This window comes from Cyanistes caeruleus, chromosome 2 (assembly GCF_971803275.1).
Source record: "Cyanistes caeruleus chromosome 2, bCyaCae1.hap1.1, whole genome shotgun sequence".
NCBI lineage: Eukaryota > Metazoa > Chordata > Aves > Passeriformes > Paridae > Cyanistes > Cyanistes caeruleus.
Genome location: NC_141702.1, coordinates 75,245,183 through 75,262,859, shown reverse-complemented (window position 1 = coordinate 75,262,859; position 17,677 = coordinate 75,245,183). Strand labels below are relative to the sequence as shown.

The window sequence follows — 17,677 nt, the reverse complement described above, 5'->3', positions numbered from 1 at the left end:
GAGAAGCACAGCTGAGTGTAGCAAGGAGTTTAACCAGGAAACTAAAGAAAATCAATGTCTGTATGGGTATGGTTTCCTTATATTTATAAACCATCCACCCAAAAAGAGCAAGTTTATACATCACACATGGAGAGCCCATTACTGTCAGAGTGTACATGGGGGAATTCTCATGCTGGAAAAAAGAACATCTTTGCTTCCCACAACTTATCATCAAGAGCTTAGCAAAGTGTTGAAATGAGCTCTCTTGGGTCCTGTTGTACCACAGAACTAAAATAAAGTTCAGATTTTTTTTGGCTTGTTACATTTGGGCTTCTAGATCTCTACCAGGCTCTAATGGAAATATGTGGAATTATTTGCAATGAGATCACTTTGCTGTTTTGTTATGTGTGCTTTTAATCTTAAATTACCTTCTTGAAATCTTTTCCAGAATTTAGTTTAGCAAATGGCATCAAGGATGGAGAAGTTTCAAAAGCCAGCATTAGGGATACAGGTGCATAAACTGATCTGGAAGCAGAGAATGTAATTTATCCAAAACAACTGTAACCCAGGGGACTATATGGGATGGAGAATGTCTCAGCACAGCAGTTCTCTGGAAAGGGATCTGGGGATTACAGCATGCCATGAGTACAATATTCATTCTGTTCCTGGAAAACAACGCCTTCAGTTGGATTTGAAAAAAGAAACAGAGCCTGAAAATACTTTTATTCAGGACTAAGAAGGGTCCTTCTGTGTTTGGCTATCATCTTTCAAGAAGGTGAAGACAGTTGAAAGGCAAAAAAATCCTCAGCCACTGCAAAACCTGTCCTCCAAGGAAAGCTTACAGGACTTGGTGCTGCCCAGTATAAGGAAGAGAAGGCTGAAAGCTAACATCTTCCAGATAGATTACGTACTGCTGCAAAGAACAAGAAAATAAATTATTTTCCAACGTCTTTTGCCAATGAACAGCAATAGTCATGATCAACATGAATCTCTCTTGCTGTCAGATTCAGGCTAGTCTTTCCAGCAGTAGGGAGAGAAAAACACTGAAGAGGTTGCCTGAGTTCATTGGCAGAACCACCACTGGAGGGGTTTTTGACAACAGGCCTGACAAACAAACATCATTAGAGAAGATTGAGGCATAGCTGATCTGCCTCAGGGATAGAAGCATGGACTAGGAAATTTTTCAAGGTCTTTTTAAGGTTGCCACCTTCTAAATACGAAACACATGGACATATAATGAGTATAAACAGCTGCAATGTAGCAATTAATTTGCTAAGGCTGGTACCAGATCAACACCAGCCATGGTTTGCAGCAAGCTGTTCAAAACCCAGGCAAGACTATACATTGTTAAAACTCCTGCCACTGGTCCCAGTTCCCTTGGGCTAGGTCACGTCCTAACTCAGCCATGGCTGTTGGAGGTTCAGGGCAGACAGATGTTAAAAATTATTTGCACTGGGAGTCACCTAGGTCTGCATTTTCTAATCTTGGAGAGGCTTGCACGTAAGATAATAAGATCATTAATAGCCATAAGATAGTAAGATCATTAATATTCATAAGATAATAAACCCCTCCAGGAATGCTATATATATATATATCTATAAATCAGGCATAGGACACATACCATTACAAGCACTACACAGAACTAAGCCAGACTGTTCTGTTTTTCTAAAGGAATCTTAGAAACCTGAGGAATGCAAAGGAACAAGCACTCTGGGAGCTCAACAAATGAACAGGATAGAGCTTTCAAGCTGTAAGTAGCACTGACAGATTTCTTTGCTATTGATGCAGATCCCTGGTGTACAGTCTGCAGCCACTTTGAAAAGAAGTAACGATTATTAATTGATCACGGAGTGCCAACAATTTACTAGGTGTTTCTTGTTTTTCATTTAGCAGCATAAGTGAAGTTGGAAGCAATTTGAAGCAAAGAGTTTTTCAGGACAACAGAGGACATGAGTGTTTCAGAAACAACACTCCCAGAACATTTCAAGAAAGAAAGCCTATCTGGGCTGGTTTGTTTTATTTCAGAAGAGGGCTAAACACTACTCAAAAAGTGGGTAACTTCTGGGGAAACTTAGGGAATCAGCACACCTGAATCATGGGATCTCCTCAGGTCAGTGTGGTTTTCTGTTTCATGTGGGACTGTGCCAGTCAATGCAACAGAAGTGGTTGACTCTGTCCAAGTTACTGAACACAAAGGACAAAAAATAGGATCTGTAGCTATTAGCCAGTGGTTTCTAGCTAGTGTTCAGCAAGACAGCAAACTGAAAGAATGATAAAGCCAATCCCACCAGGTCTTTCTACCTCTGACTCCTTTGCATAAAACTGGCACCTTGATGACAGAAGAGAAACACACTTTTCCAGGTACCCCACATAGAGGGTGAAAGAGAACACAAGTTTAGCACATGAACAAACCTCTTAACAATTTACAAAATATCTCTGTTGAAGATTTCTAAGAGTCAAGATCTGGTATCTCCAATGGAGCAATGCACTGAGTCAGATGGTTAAAGAACAGCAACAGTGAAAGCAAGTGAACAGCCACCTGGTTCTACCCAACTTCTATTTTCATTCAGGAGCAACAAGTCCAGCTCATTTTGCAACCATCTTTTGTCTTAGACACAAGAGAGGCAGAAAATACTAGGTAAAGAGCCCAGGACTGTGTCCTGATGACTCTGCAAGAACAAGGGGTAAGACTTCTTCTTTCATTACAGAAAACTCAAGATTTTTAATACAAAAAGCTGTAAAATGCCCATATTTTGAAAACAAACAAACAAAACCAAAAACAAACAAAAAACCAAAATAACAAACAAAAAAAAACCCAAAAACCCCCCAAAAAAACCCCAAAACAAACAAACCAATAAATCTAGGAAAAGGCAGAAAAACTTTAAGCTGGAATTTTGCTGGAAATATAAGTGTCTGAGCCTTTCCTCAACAACACATTTGCTTGAGTCAGTTTGTAAGTGTAGGCTTTCATCTGGATTGATATTTATGGCTAGCTCAAAGCCTTTCTAGTTAACATTAACGTTCAAAGGTGATAGCTTGCACGGATTCATCCCTGATACTGCTGGTTGTTCATGGCATTTATCTGATGGTCCACATTTAATCTTTATCACTCTTTTTATTGAAGAAATCAATTCTCATTAATATTTTTAATGGTTTTTAGTAGATGTTAATGAAGTGTGGGAAGGTCCTTCAGGGACTGTACTCTTCTGTCACATTGAAAGTGACACTAAGTGACTTGATAAACAGTAGCATATTAAGAGTCTTCAGGTTTTAGCTGGGAACATCATCATAGAACTAAAAAGTTCCTTCTCTGTGTTCAAAATAGAAAATAACCAAAGAAATCTAACAAAATGCATCATTAACATGCACAAAAATTAAAAGCTTCATGAAACACATAGTAAAAGTCATCTTGCATCCCAATGAAAATTCCCCATAAAAATGTTAATAACAGGTACTCCCTATTCTCAAACACATCAAAAAAACCCCCACTTATAGATGAAGAATTGAGGTTAGAGATACAGTTCGCAGTTTCTAGCTCGTATATAACAAGTAATCCAGTAAAGAGACAGTCAAGTCAATGGGTCATCTTTTTCCAATTATCAGTTACTTTAAGAAGAATTTACTCCTTTTCTTGCAGAACTACTCTTCAAAACAACTTTTCTACACAAAAAAAGTCAGAAAAATAGTTTTTTTATCAAAGCTATTCAGATCCCCCAGTGCTAAATAATAATAAAAAATTAAATAAATATAATGGACTATAATGGCGATGTTAATTTTGTCCTTGTTTTATTCTATAATGAAAATGCAATTTTAGCTCCTTTTTTGATACTTTATGCAAAAATAAAGTATTTAATGCACATGCTTAGTATTTTAAAAATACTGTATATTCACCATATAGATAAGGGAGTATTCATTGAGGCAGCATTATTTATGCCATAATTCTCTCATTGTTTCAGAATGTCAGTAGTGATGAATAACAGATTTAAGAGGAAAATAAAACAATTGAGTCAACGCCTCAACACCATTGGATAAGAGCTGCCTATCTTTCTCATTTCTGTTTCACCTGTACTGTGTCTGAATTAAAACATCTTTTCTCAGCCACTAATGAGATATTTTGGAGAATTAACAGCAATACACTGCATTGATTCAGTGTGCCAGCTATTGAAACAAGAGTTATCAAAATGCAGCGATGCATCAAGTCTATATGGAAAGTAAGAGAGAGTTTCCTACAAGAAGTCATGTAGGGAATCAGTCCTAGAGCTCCAGTTTACCAGAGTCCTAAAAGCCAATGCAGAAAAGGCACACATTTTTTGCTTCTCCTGGGAACTATCGTGACCTGCAAAGCTCAAAGAACTTCATACAGGACCAGATTACACCCCTGCAGAATGAGATTTGTTGCCTGAAAGGAAGCAGTGAGCAAGAGAGTTGGGATAATATGAAATTTGACCCTAACAAAGCATAATATCTACTGAATGAAAAAAAAAAATTCTAGGTGACCTGCAAGTAGGAAAAATATGGAATTATGAAAATACTTGCTTCAATTTCAGTTCATTCACAAATAAAGACCTGCTGGTGAAAGCAATGATATTAACAGCAGGAAACAACTCTTGAGAGCCTAGTTTAATGTTAGAAAAGGCACAAAGCTGATAAAGATCATATATCATGCAGACACTGCCCTTATCACCAAAGTACCAGTGATGACTGGTGCTAGGATGAACCCATACTTTATAACTGGAATTACATTGCAGTTGAAACTCTCCCCACCTAAGAAAAGAACTGGACACAATTTCAGCAGGCAAAAGGACTTTTGGTCAGCCAACTCTTCTCAAATTAGCAGTTTATTTCCTTTGTCTTGCTTTCCAAGCAACCCCGTTCTGAAATAATGTTTTTTACATATTAGTTTCAATCTATATTCAGATATAGTGAACTACAAACTTTACACAGTAATGGAGAAAAACATTAATTTAGCTTCACCAAGTACCATTTTTTTATGTTCATTCTGGAACTTCTGAAATGCACTAGTTATGGAGTTTACAGGAAATAAGACAAAAACATCATTGAACCAACTTCTCAGGAAATTCTGTCAGTGCACTAGAGGTACTTCTCAATTAAATTTTGCAAGAGTTGTGAGGTTATGATAATGTATGTGGTGGTGTCATTTGCTGCAGTCCTAAATAAAAAAAAAAAAAAAAGAAAAAAAAATTAAGAAAAAGGAATGGTGATGTACACTGGCATAAAAATACAGAGCAGACTGCAGCAGCCAAAGCTCTCACTGCTTCACTGCCAAGTTAAAGATCTGTGATTAGTGGGGGCAAGCTGGGGTGCACAGGAGGGCCAGGAGAACACAACAAAACCCAACAAAACCTGTCAAACAAAAAAAAGACAACAAAATGTCAACATATCTAGGCAAAATTTTCTGAAGGAATCAAATGATATCCCACCAAACTGCAGGCCAGTTGAGAAGCTGAATCCCCCTGAGCACAGCTTGTTTCCTTTCTGCCCAGCCTGAGTCCTGCCTATCCATCAAGAAGGGCGGGAGGTGCCATATCCACAGAAATGGATCACATCAGCTGGTTGTCACAACGCTTTAGTTCCTCCTTTTTCTTTGAAATCTGCAACCTTTTCTCTCTCAATGTAGTGAACAGCAAATGAGACTGTTGGACTATTCTCCACACCGTTGGCAGCAAGTAAGAATTTGGTCAAATACCATCCCTGAAGGTCAAAGTTCTGTGTAGAACACATTTAGGGGGAAAAAAAGTGAAATATTTAGGGAAGAACAACTGAAAAACTACTAAAAAAACTTGAAAGTCTTCATTTGAGGGGCTACTATAACAGAAATATGGCCGTGCTCTAACACAAAAAACAGAGAGAGTTAGAGAGCAGAACAGAGACAACTGAGAGAAAAGATCACAGAGGTATACTTCAGTAATTATGCTCCCTCTTATCAAAGGTCTACAAGACCACAGTAGTCATTTTATAGTTGAAATGCAGTTTCTGCAGTATGGACAGCATATTAAGACAACTACACAGGCTGCTCTGTATAATTATGCTAATGGATATAGCACCAATTATAGATTTTCTTTTATTCCTTGAAGTCCTCAGAAAGATGAAGGTGAAGGAATGATGAAAATAGGAACACAACTAGAAATAGAAACCACAAGTAATGTCACAGTATGATATTTTTCCAGTACCCTGGCAATATTACTAGACAGAACCAGAATAATATCAAGTGAAAAGAGCTTCCAGCTGACCTTGCTAGAAGCAGCATATTGTTTTCCCCTTTATTCAGGTATACATAACTAAAAGTAATTAGAAACACTACATGTATTTAAATAAATGAACTTATGGACAATTCAAACCCGTAGCCAAGAACTGAAGATATTTGGTGATAGCAAAAATCTTGTGGCATATCATCTTCAGAGGTCAAAAAATTCCACCAACATGTTTCTGAGAAAGTGTCAAAAGAATTAGTGTAAATAGGCTTTATGAGTCAGACTTACTAAATGTTTCTTATCTTCCGCAAATTTAGCAGCTTAAGTTTGTTACTTTCCATTTTTTCCTAACTTTAGAAAAATTGTTAACACTGGACCTATATAAAGATGGCATTTAAGAGGTAGCCTTTTTACCAAAGCCTGCAGTGACAGGAAAAGGGGAAATGTTTTTAAACTGTAAGATGCTAGATTTAGATAGGACATAAGGAAGAATTTTTTGTTTTGTTTTTTACTTTGAGGGTGGTGAGCCAGTGGATTTTTTTACCTAGAGAAATTATCAGAACTGGAAGGACAGGGGCTTTGAGCAGCCTTACCTAGTGAAAGATATCCCTACCCATGGTGGGGAGGAGGGGAGGAAGGTGTGTTCACAAATATTAAGAGGTCCCTTCCAGCCCAAAACTTTTTACCATACTATAATTGCTGCTGAGGCCACTCACACTTTTAACACATTGGCATGACTACAGGTTGTGCATTTATTTTAGTCTGAGATGGAAACATTTTTTAAAACCCAAATAAAATTTTGAAAGACAAGAATTTGCAATAAAAACCTTTTAAAAAACTGTATTATTGCATTTATAGCCATAATTTAAATTAGTCTTTAGAGATCCCATTGTTCCTGTTAAAAAGCAGCAAATTCTATAGCCATAGGTTGGATATGCAGTGTTCCTGAGTGTTTCTAAACATGTGAGTTGTTTAGAAGAGCGCATATTCTGAACTGAGTGTTCTGTTTCTCTGTTAAACAATTTAATTCTTAAATCTTTAGTTATAAGGGGCAATGATTGCTCAAGTGCCTAATGATTAGACATCATGATAGTAAAACCACTTGCCACTCACAATTTCTTCTCACATGATATTTAAGCCTTGCAAGTCCAGCACAGAGCAATGACCGGAGCACACGGTGTGCCTGGTCACACTTAGCCAGCCACAAGGAAAGAGATTTTGGATTGGAGACTCCTGAAGAATGCAGAGGATGAGTGGGACAGAATGGAGAACAGCAATAAAATCCCAAAACTGTCAATGACAGAACATCTCTCTAATGTGCCCCTCCTCTGTTAAGGATAAGTCTTTATCTGACACGACGACTCAGGAAGAAAATTGCCTAACTCTTTGTAAGCATTGAATTCAAAGTGTAAGTTAAAAGTCTCCCTGTATTTAAATCCTAATATGCTGAAAATATTGTTAAGTATATCATATTAAGGCCTAAAAGAGAATAATAAAAGCAGACATTTTAGCTGTGAAAATATCCAACTTCATAATAGAAGTTCTTGATAACAATTCCATTATAAAGGCTGCAGCAAAGATCCCATTCTAATCCATACACTGGAGGCATCTTTCCATTCATATCAGAGGGAAAGAAAAAAAAAATCTGTTTTCAGTGCACATACTTAACTGTGAGCAATTTATTTCTAAACCATTTTTTACAGAGAAAACTAAAATATTGTTCTGTCTCCATTTTCTGGAGGTTGTTTCTAACATTTCTATTATCTGTAGATTAAAAACAACTTCCATTTCAAAGTGTGAAAAAAGAAGTGTATGTGTTTTTAGATCACATAAATCTTACCTGAATGTGTACTCTTGTTTTCTCTTCTTGCAGAATTAGAATTTCAGAATCAACATTCTCATAAAGTTTATTGGGATTTCAAATGAGGAAAAAATAAAGACTTAAAAAATGGGCATTTCATTCCAAGAAAAGCAAAGCTGCACTTCACAATGCCTTTATTGTTTATGAGTGTTCATGGTTACAGTGAACAAGTTTATAAAGCAGGTTCCCTTGTGCAGTTTTAAAGTACATCGAGGAAAGATAATTCATATGTTGTTCACTACCACTGCTCTACAAGAAACCTCATCTGCTAATGTGTGAGCTTATTCAACAAAATAAGACACTTTTTTTCATGTGTGTGTGTGTGTATGCAGTTCTTTTACCATAAACCTCTGCAAATGAAAGTTTATGAATATATTTTGGTATCAGTAAACTTATTTTGAAAGTTTATTTGCTCCATCTTTGTAAATTCTAGTGCAGACAATTCTCTCAAATGAAGTTTTCTTTACAGAGTCCCCCATATTTTCAGATAAAGGAAATATAGTTTGGAAAAGTAGAAAATTATCTTTCTCCTGCTTGAAAATAATAAAAAAAGAGAAAAATTTGAGGAGAGTAGGGGGAAGATAAGACTACTTGAGTACTGGGAATCTTTCAAGAAAGATTTAGTCTATCCCTTGGAGTAAGATTTCACATATCAAGAAAGGACACATCCCAGATTGCAGAATGAAGAATCTACAAGGATTAGGAAGACGAGTCTTGTCATCATCAAAATGAAATTGATTTTGTGAAGGTGAAGAAACGATCTGGATGATTTCCTAAAACCCAGTTCCCCTGACAGGGAAATCTAATCTAAACTGGGCCTTTTCATACTTGTGCTCATGAGCACACATCCCTACACACATGGAACTTATGGTCAAGGATAGATTTCACTGATAGAAGTCCCTGTAAATAATCTCATTCCAGCCACCTCAAACACAAAGCACCAAATTGAATGGTCTTATATTTTGTCCTGGGTTCACCAAGAATTACCTTTGCTCTTGCTTCTACTAACTAGCAGGAAGGAATCTACCAAACTGAAATGGAGTAACCTTTTAAAATAATTTGTATTATGCTCCATTCTTCTATATTTAGTGTGTTCAAGAAGCCACAAGGATAATTTATTCAGCAATAGCCTTTGCAGGATATTCAGCCATGGATGTTGCATTCCACAACAAATCTGTCTGGGTCATAGGAACAAACAATTACCCCTAGTTCAGTGTCTCTAATGACAAGTTTTTACTCAAATATGTTGATTCAGTGAAGTCTAAGCTTTTCTGGATACCACAACTATCAGAAATGCCAGTGCAGCAAATGCCAGACTGAACATCCGGCTACCAGAACATCCAAAGAATAGCTGTTGCTGAAGGGTCAGGTTCTTCATCCTGCAAATTCTCTAGATGTCATGCTGCCAAAATGACTATGAAATATAATCCATTTTTTGAGGTTTGTTTGATTGGTTTCATTCTGCTTTGTTTTTTTTTTTTCTTTGTTTTGCTTCTTAATGGGTTTTATTTGGTTTGTTGTGGGGTATTTGTTTTTTTGGATTTTGTTGTTTTGCATTTTTTCACTTGGTCTTCATCAGGGAAAAAAAATGAATCCAGGGTTACCTAACAAGAAGTACATATTATGTGTTTCTTTGGCCTTTTCTTTTTTTTTTACCAACCAGTTCCATTAAGCTGCTGTCTTCTCTTTGATATTTCAAGTCCTCTATATCCAAAATCTGTATGGCTGTCTTGAGATGGGACCTCAACAATATGCTCAAGAGTAATGGTGAGTTAAAATTTACCACAACATGGAAAGACTTTTTAAACTTGTTATTTCTTTTGAGGTTAAAAACACTTGTGTTCCTTTAATCCACACATGTGTAACAGAGCTTTTTAATAAATGTTTTACTTTTAAGGACGGGAAGCTGCTTTGGCCTATAAAAAACAGACAAAGATGAAGAATAAAAACCCTTCACTGAATATGTTTTACACACATAGACCTAATAGATAAAGAATATTTGCTAAATTACACAAAACAACAGCCACAAAAGCTCACAGTTTCTTTATCTTCAATTGCTTAAGTGTTTATACCTTCTTGTCCCAGTCACAGAGGCCTCCTAATTGCTTTGACTGAATTCCCTTGCATGCACAAACTCACCTCCCTTTATTTGCAGCTCCCACACTGTCTGTCTTTTCTACAGTAGATGGGGGACCTTCTATTACCCACCAGGGTACAAATAACTTCACCAGGGTATAATGACAGCTTTCCAACTGCTGCTCCCCTTCCCTCAAGAGTTTTCATTATCCATATTACTCTCACGAAATAGGGGCAAAGCACTTCCCTTGCCAAGACAAATGCATTTTCTCCTTAGCTGGCGGGGAGCGAGAGAAATGACCAGAGAAACTTAGAAGGAGAGTTGTGATCAAACCTATTGGCCATAAAGGTACTTCTATTTCCTCTAGGTTCACGTTTGTTTTGCTCATGATCCTTCTTTTTCACAGAAGAGAAACCAAAAACATGTTTAAAATAACAAGAGCTTCAGAGAAGGTTATACTTGGATACAATTGGAGGACCGACCACACAGAAGCACTGAAAGTTTAGTGTTACATGTGAGAATTTTGAAAAGTCAGGATTTTATCTTCATTTTTTTTCTATTTTTTCATTCCTCCTTTACATTAAGTTTCATGGTGGTTTTTTTTTTTTCTCTCTTGACATTCAGACACCAAAGTTAGTATGCTACTTAGAGAGAGAACAAAGTTTCACTTTCATTCTTGCAAAGATTATAGCAATATTTCCAGCCAGCTTCCTTTCATTTGCTTACAAGATGCATATTCAAGAACATAATCTATTCTTGACTGGGTCTCTCCATGTCATATTTTTATTTGGAATGCTCACTTGTACTAGAAATTGAAAATTTGTTTCAATTCAAAAAACCGTGAGAATGAGATTTCCATTGTATCGTCTGTGCTTGAATGACACTTGTGTTTCTCCAGGGAAGTCAATCTGTTGTGAAGGACATTGAGTGCTGTGCTGAGGGAAACATCCTTTTTGCCTCTAAGGCAGTGTGAACAACCTGAGCCAGTCCATGAAATTCGTAACACACAAGCAAACAGACAATGAAATGAAGGGCATTCAGCTGAAACCACAGACCAGATGCTTCCATGGTATACATTCACTATGGTTCACTAAATTCTGTCAAAGCCTTTATGGCAGACAGACATGCAAGTGCGTATGTTCCTGTGTACTTTTTTTCTCTTTTTCCCAAGGCTGTGAGAAGGCTTTAATTGGCAAATGCAGGACTCTCCTTCCAATCACCCCTGGACTTGCCTGGTTTTGGAGTCTCTTAGAGGCAGCCCATTTTTGCCAGGCATTTTGAGCTCACCAGATAAGCTCTCTGGCTTGAAAAAGACAAGGCAAGTTTCCAGAAACAGAGACTTTCCTGGTTTGTCTTCTCTTCTAGACATTGAAGGACAAACTATTATATTTTACAAGCAACAATATGCTGTAAATGGAATTATTTGTCAAATACAACCATGACCTAAAAAAGGTGAAGAAAAGGAGACATTTCTTATTAGTTGGGAAAACATCATTTCATACCAAATATTCTTATATATTAATATACTTATTGCAACATCCCTCCTAAAGACAAAGCTTCCTGTAGAAAAGGATATTGTAGCTCCTTATTGTTTGACGAACAACTAATCCTCATTCTAATGAAGCATTATGTGACAATATTCAACAAGTTTCTGATGCATCATTGTAATTACAGAGTGATTAAAACTTCATTTCCTTAAAGCAGACTGATTTTTCTGTAACGAAAACAGAAGGGAAAAAGAATAACAGTTTCTTACACTAATGCTACGTCATTACAGCTCCAGTTCTTCCCTTGGAAAGCTGAGAACAAGAACAAGAATCTACTTCGGACTCCCAAAGACACGTCAGAGTCCCAAGAGCTAGAAAATCTGACCCCAGAAACTGTGAACTAACTGTTGACTTGGAACCAAAGCCCATAAAGGCAGGCGAGAATGCAGACACCAGAGCAAGGGTAAGGAAACTCCATATTATGTGTTACTCCTCCTTACACAGAACTGTTGTGCTATTCAAATTGATGGGATTCTACTGCAATGCATAACTGCTTCAGCCTCCTGAGGGAAGGCACAAAGTGAATGATAAAGACTTATACTCAATTTAAACCACTGCAGGCAGTGGTTTATTGTTTCAGAGTTTCAAAGACATTTTAGAATTATATACCCTGTCCACCTTTATATCTAATAACAATACCAGTCTGCCCACATGAATTCTGTTTGGTTAAAAATATATCTTCCAGACAGTTTTGATGTGAAGGGAGACAGAAAGCTGTTTTTACTCATCGCAATTTGTTCCAGTGGTCAATCCCTTGCTAGAATCTTTGTGTGCACACTGATTTTCCTTCTTTAAATATGTTGTCCTTTTTCTTTCAGCCACTAGCTCTATCTTTACCTTTTCCCTCCCTAAACTAATGTATTTCAGAGCCCATTTTTTCCTCCCTGTGTTTATGTACTACACTGCATGTGTTCCCTAGACAGTTTTCTGAAAAACTGATGTCTTTCATCTCACTCTCCCAGTGTGCATTTCTGACTGCTCTTCAATTCAGTAGCAGTTTTGTGTTTACTTTCTAGACTGCAAATGAAAGTGCTGAATAGGCAGATCTGGATGGAGTACTGGCACTTTCACAGCTTCATTCAAAAAGCATCTGCTCAGCAATGGTCCCCCTTGCTGGGGATTTTGGTATCTGTCAGTTTACCAGTTCACAAGTCACATATAACAGCACTTCTAAGGCTCTATATAATTTGCCACCTGGTATCAAGTCACTCTACTTATCTCCCACTATTCCCCACTCCTAGCACTAGCTGTCAAATTTCATAAATTTGTTTTTGTAAGTCTGCTGTTGCCTGACAAGTCCAGCTCTCATGCATCCTCTTTGGGTCTCCTAGAAAAAAGAGAAATTCCCTCTATGCGTGCTGCCAACCCTGTAAACATCAGTTTACAGGATATGTATTCCAGTTTTTAATTCTTCAGCAAAGGGAACCTCTTTCAGTTCTGGCATCTCTTTGTCGCAGATTGAAGTCACACTAAACATTTTATACTTACCCATGTTTCCTTGCTTGACCTTTAACAACAGCCAGAAGGACCTTATCTCTTTCTGACAAGCTGAGATACAAGCACAGCTTATTGTATACACCTTGGTTTTGCTCCATGAACAGAAAAAATTAAAATCTCTTGCAACTTTCACACAGGATCCCTTGATTTCAAGCAGCCAAGGTCTAGGTGTTTGGCTCTATCTTATTAAGGGTCTGGTACCTGCTAAATATGGAAGGCAGAAACAATTTTCTCACTTTAGCAATAACTAGCAGCAGCAGTCTCATGTCTTCAAGACTCAACATTCCCATCCCAAGAGAGTGAAGATATGAATGAGAAGCTCCAGAATTTCAGCAGGACTTGAAAAACAAGCAGGTAACCTGCAGCCTGAGCTTCAATGGTTTTATTTATGCATCACTTGCATGCAAACTCCCTCTGGAAACAGAGGGCTACAAGAGGCAGAGAGTGGGAAGCAGCAGTATTTTCTCTGAGCACAGCACCTGTTCTCAGCCTTCAGATGGGTGGCAGAAGACCTGGGAAAGAGGCTGAGAACCAGAAAGAAAAGGAGCAGGAGCAGGGCTTGACATCTTAAGGAAAAACCTCTCTTCAGACCATACTGGACCTTGTTGAATGCTTAAGGAACGGTAGAGCGTCCCCTCATTCTCTCCTCATCAGGTTTTCTTTTCTGCAACTATGTACTTATCTGCTAACTACAAGCCTACCAAAAATAAACAGTGAAAGCTTTCAGAACATGGGTGTAAAAATCTGCACAATCAAAAGGTTTCCCCACTCACTCAAGCTGTCTCACATTAAAGGAAAGAAGTTAGAAAGTCTGTATCTGTGAAGATGGAACACTTAACATATACCTGTTCAGGGCTACTTTGTGCTTGATTCTTTCTGACAAACTAGATAGTTCAGAAGCCAAATACCTCAAAATAAGTTTTTAATTATGCTAGTTTATTTAAGAAAATGTTTTTGTTTTGTATGCTCTGCAATTTTTAGTTTGCTCTTTTTGCTTTGCTAAATTTTATTTCATTATATCTCCTGGACCACCCCAGACAACAATTTGTTTCTGCTTGATGTGGACACCATCCAGATTTTTGTAGATGTTTAGTTGTCCTAACTGTGCCTGTGAGCCTCTGCTTAGCTGAGAATCATTGACTCTCATTTGGAACATCTCTGATGCCTGCAATATCTGTTATTTTCCAATTCCAACATCAAACTATCTCTCATTTTAGATAGCTACAGAGTGTGTTCCCATCCATAGCACACATAACTCTCTGTATTTCTAAACTCATTGTATCATCAGGAAAAAATTTGCCATAATTAAGAGTCTAAAACAAACAGATCCCACTGAGGGCCTTTGAAGTTTATGACCCATCCAGCTTTGTATCCTGCACTGTGTAATTTGTGAAGTGCTGTGTTAGCATGACCACAGAAATCTAGATTTGGCATGGGTAGACATTCTATTCACCCTTCCAACCAATTTATAGTCTACACAGTATTTTAAGTCTCAGATGACTGTGAAATAAGGATCCACATACCGATCATCTCTTCAGTCTAATAATCTGAGTTGGAACCTGCAATGATGACATTTCACAAGGAAATAGCTGAATGCCTTCTCTTCAATCTTCCTTCCTCTTCAAACTAAAATCAGAGATCTCAGGAGAGCGGATCTGCACAGGCAGAAAGAGCTACAAACTTATTATATGGTAGGGAAAGCACTCAGTAACATATTCTGTTTTCAAGCATTTAATGCTTGAGAAATTATTTCTCGTGTCCATTTTAATATCCAAAATTACAATTTTTCTATAACCAAATTCAGTGAAAATTGGCAGGTTTTCCATTATTTGGGGAAGATATGCTTTTATCTTTATTTTTTAATATTTATTGTATTTTATTAACTATTTTATGATGAGAAAAAAAACAATTATTTGATTAGGAGATATGATAAACATTGGGGTTTTTTTTTCTAGGAAAGGAATGGGTTTAGCTGGCAAAAATAATGCTTTAAACAAGAACAAAAATCTGGGTCCAAGTCTCACCTGCTGTGTTGTGGAACAGAACATCTGACTAATTCTCTAAGTACTCCACTCCTTATGTGTGCTCTTCTGCAGGTATAAAAAAAGAACATGTTTTGGGCCCTAGGCATAGAAGCCTAAATTCAAGCTGGATTTTCTTAGAGCTTTGTGTCACAACCCCTAAAACAGGCAAACAGAACAAAGAGTGAAAAGAAACCAAAACCAAACTAACACCAACACAGTACCAAAACAATAACCTCAAGTCCTTTCAGAGGAAATGTGGCCTGGAGAAAGAAGGGAATTTTTCTTCATGCTGCACTGCTGGTGGGATGCCAAGATGTTAGCATAAAGGCTAGGATGCAGGTTAGGGAGCACCTGCAGTCTCTAAGCAGTTCAGTAACCAGAATCAAAAGAAAAAATATTCTCAGCAATCCAGTTCCTGCCCAGTAAAAGAACTGGAGATGTCATTTGCCCTCTGTCTTCTGCACCCCACTCTTATCCACCCAAAATTCCTTATAAAACATTGTCACACACTGTTAAGCAGGCTGGAAATTATATAGTCCAGGAATAGTAAGACAATCTGAGCTAAGGTGTTTGTGTCAGGTGGGTGAGCCTGACGTGCGTCCTCCGGTGACATGGATCTCCACTGCCCTGTGTTGGCAAGTGCCCACTTTCCTACTGACCCCAATCCAAGGCCTCTTTGGGAGGACCAAACACCTTCAGAAATCCAGCAGGATGAGGCTGGAGGGAGATTTGGGAAAGAAAAACACTTATGCTTCTAGTAATTTCTTTTTCTCTCACAGGTAACAGGTAGGCATTGGAGCATCCATCATCTCTCTTCACAGCCAGAAGAGTTTCTGTCCCAAAAGGACAATCTTCCCAGATGGTCCCCTGCACATATCAAAGAAATATAGATCATTGAAAAACCAGGCAAAGAACGCCTGCAGGGAGATGGCTGAGCACCCTGAAGCAGAAGACAAATATATCAGCTTAATAGCTCAAAAGTAATATCATTTTAATTTTGCTGCTAATCCAAATACTATTGTATGGTCTGTGTCTGATTTTCCTAGCAATTTTTGGGGCCTCCAAACTCTAGCAGTGGCCTATCAATGGAAAATTGGGTTAGGATATCTTCAACAGTGGCACTGCACAGCAAACGTCACAGCTTTACTCATCTTTCCTAAACAGATTAAAATAAAGACCAACACAGAGGAAGGCAAAGGCAAGACACAATTCATCCCAGATCCTCAACACTGTTTTGTGGCTTTACTGCTGTCATCTCCTTTCTTCCAGACCAACCCTGTGGCTGAGTTCTTCAAATTTGAATGCTTCTGCTGCCTGCACAAAGTGCTGGTGCTAGTACAGTCAAGCTCATGTGTTGAATGAACACGTGCAAATATTAGCAGGAGTTCAATAAAATATGAATATTTTTGTGGAGTCACTTGAGATAATACAGACATACACTGGCTCACATCAAACAGGAGTTGATGGACCTGCCTTTAGGCAAGCCTTACGAGTTAAAGGTTCCTAGTGTGTTACCACACAATCACGAGAGCACTAGGAGTACTTTGTGTGGTCTGTGAGGAACCATGGAGGTACAGAGGATTCACAGGGGTACAGAGAAGCATATGTGTATAAAGAACAAGTCAACCTATCTGTTCAAAAATGAAAGGAGCAGAAAAAGCATGCAGAGCACAAGGGATTAGGCGCATGGACTCATCCTAAAAATGATGCGAGCTATGCACTCACCAAGGATTACATGCTGAAAAACAACAAAACACAACGAATCCCTACTTGCACAGACAACATTCAGAGGAGAGGACACATTAACTCTGTAATATTACGTATGAACTGCAGCATTGCCATTGTCTTAGGGGACAATGTTTCCTAAGACATTGTTTTGGTTTTTTTTTTTAACTCTCTTCCACACTCTTTCTCTACTTTCACATTAAACGAAGCTGCTGCATACAGATGTTTTTGGTTTTTTTCAGGAGCAAAACCTTGTCCAAGGAGACCCTATCCCTATTGCAGCCCAGAAAATTTTTGGTATTGACATGACTTTCAACAGATTGACACCTCAAAACAAAAAAACAACCAAACAAAAAACCCCACAAGGACTGTTTCTAGAATCCAATTATTTTGGACATTTTTGAGGGAAAAGCTATTCAGATCACCTTAGTTGGCTTTGAAAAATACCACTTTTTTTTTTTTTTTAAGCTGCCATGGGAATGAACAGGAGCACTGCCCTGTTGCATACAAGCCTCAGCAATTAAGCAAAGGCTCCCTACTGTGTTAGTACAGTTCCTTTCTTCCAGAATAATCCAGCTGAGGACAACATAAACATTATATCAAACCAAACTAAAAAAAAACCAAAGAAACAAGCAAACAAAAACAAAGAAGCAAAACAATAAGACCCAAACACTATAAAAAGTGAAATTAACAAAAGGGGAAAAAAACCCAAAAAATAGACAAAAGATATTTTCCAAAGGCAACATTTTTAATAA

General features: G+C 37.8%; 1 protein-coding gene and 1 long non-coding RNA gene across 4 annotated transcripts in view; one reads left to right on the top strand and one right to left on the bottom strand.

The window, feature by feature from the left end:
* LOC147654929 (uncharacterized) overlaps positions 1 to 5,181 on the top strand; it is a 48,691-nt gene extending 43,510 nt beyond the window's left edge. Inside the window, exons 4-6 of one of the 3 annotated variants that reach the window (XR_015283468.1) lie at positions 428 to 1,729; positions 1,870 to 2,617; positions 3,936 to 5,181. Coding sequence is in view for 1 of the 3 variants with exons in the window: in XM_086877965.1 (XP_086734091.1) it covers positions 428 to 498 (71 nt within the window). In the remaining 2 variants the exon portion in view is untranslated. Of the gene's footprint in view, positions 1 to 427; positions 1,730 to 1,869; positions 2,664 to 3,935 lie in introns of those variants that run through there. The other 2 variants (XM_086877964.1, XM_086877965.1) reach the window with 2 other exon arrangements.
* An 8,899-nt stretch (positions 5,182 to 14,080) lies between these two features.
* The window catches only part of LOC147654928 (uncharacterized), a 29,477-nt gene continuing 25,880 nt past the window's right edge, over positions 14,081 to 17,677 (bottom strand). Inside the window, exons 2-4 of the long non-coding RNA XR_015283469.1 lie at positions 15,975 to 16,064; positions 15,198 to 15,263; positions 14,081 to 14,828 (exon numbers count right to left, since the gene is read on the bottom strand). This is a non-coding gene — a long non-coding RNA (uncharacterized LOC147654928). The remainder of the gene's footprint in view (positions 14,829 to 15,197; positions 15,264 to 15,974; positions 16,065 to 17,677) is intronic.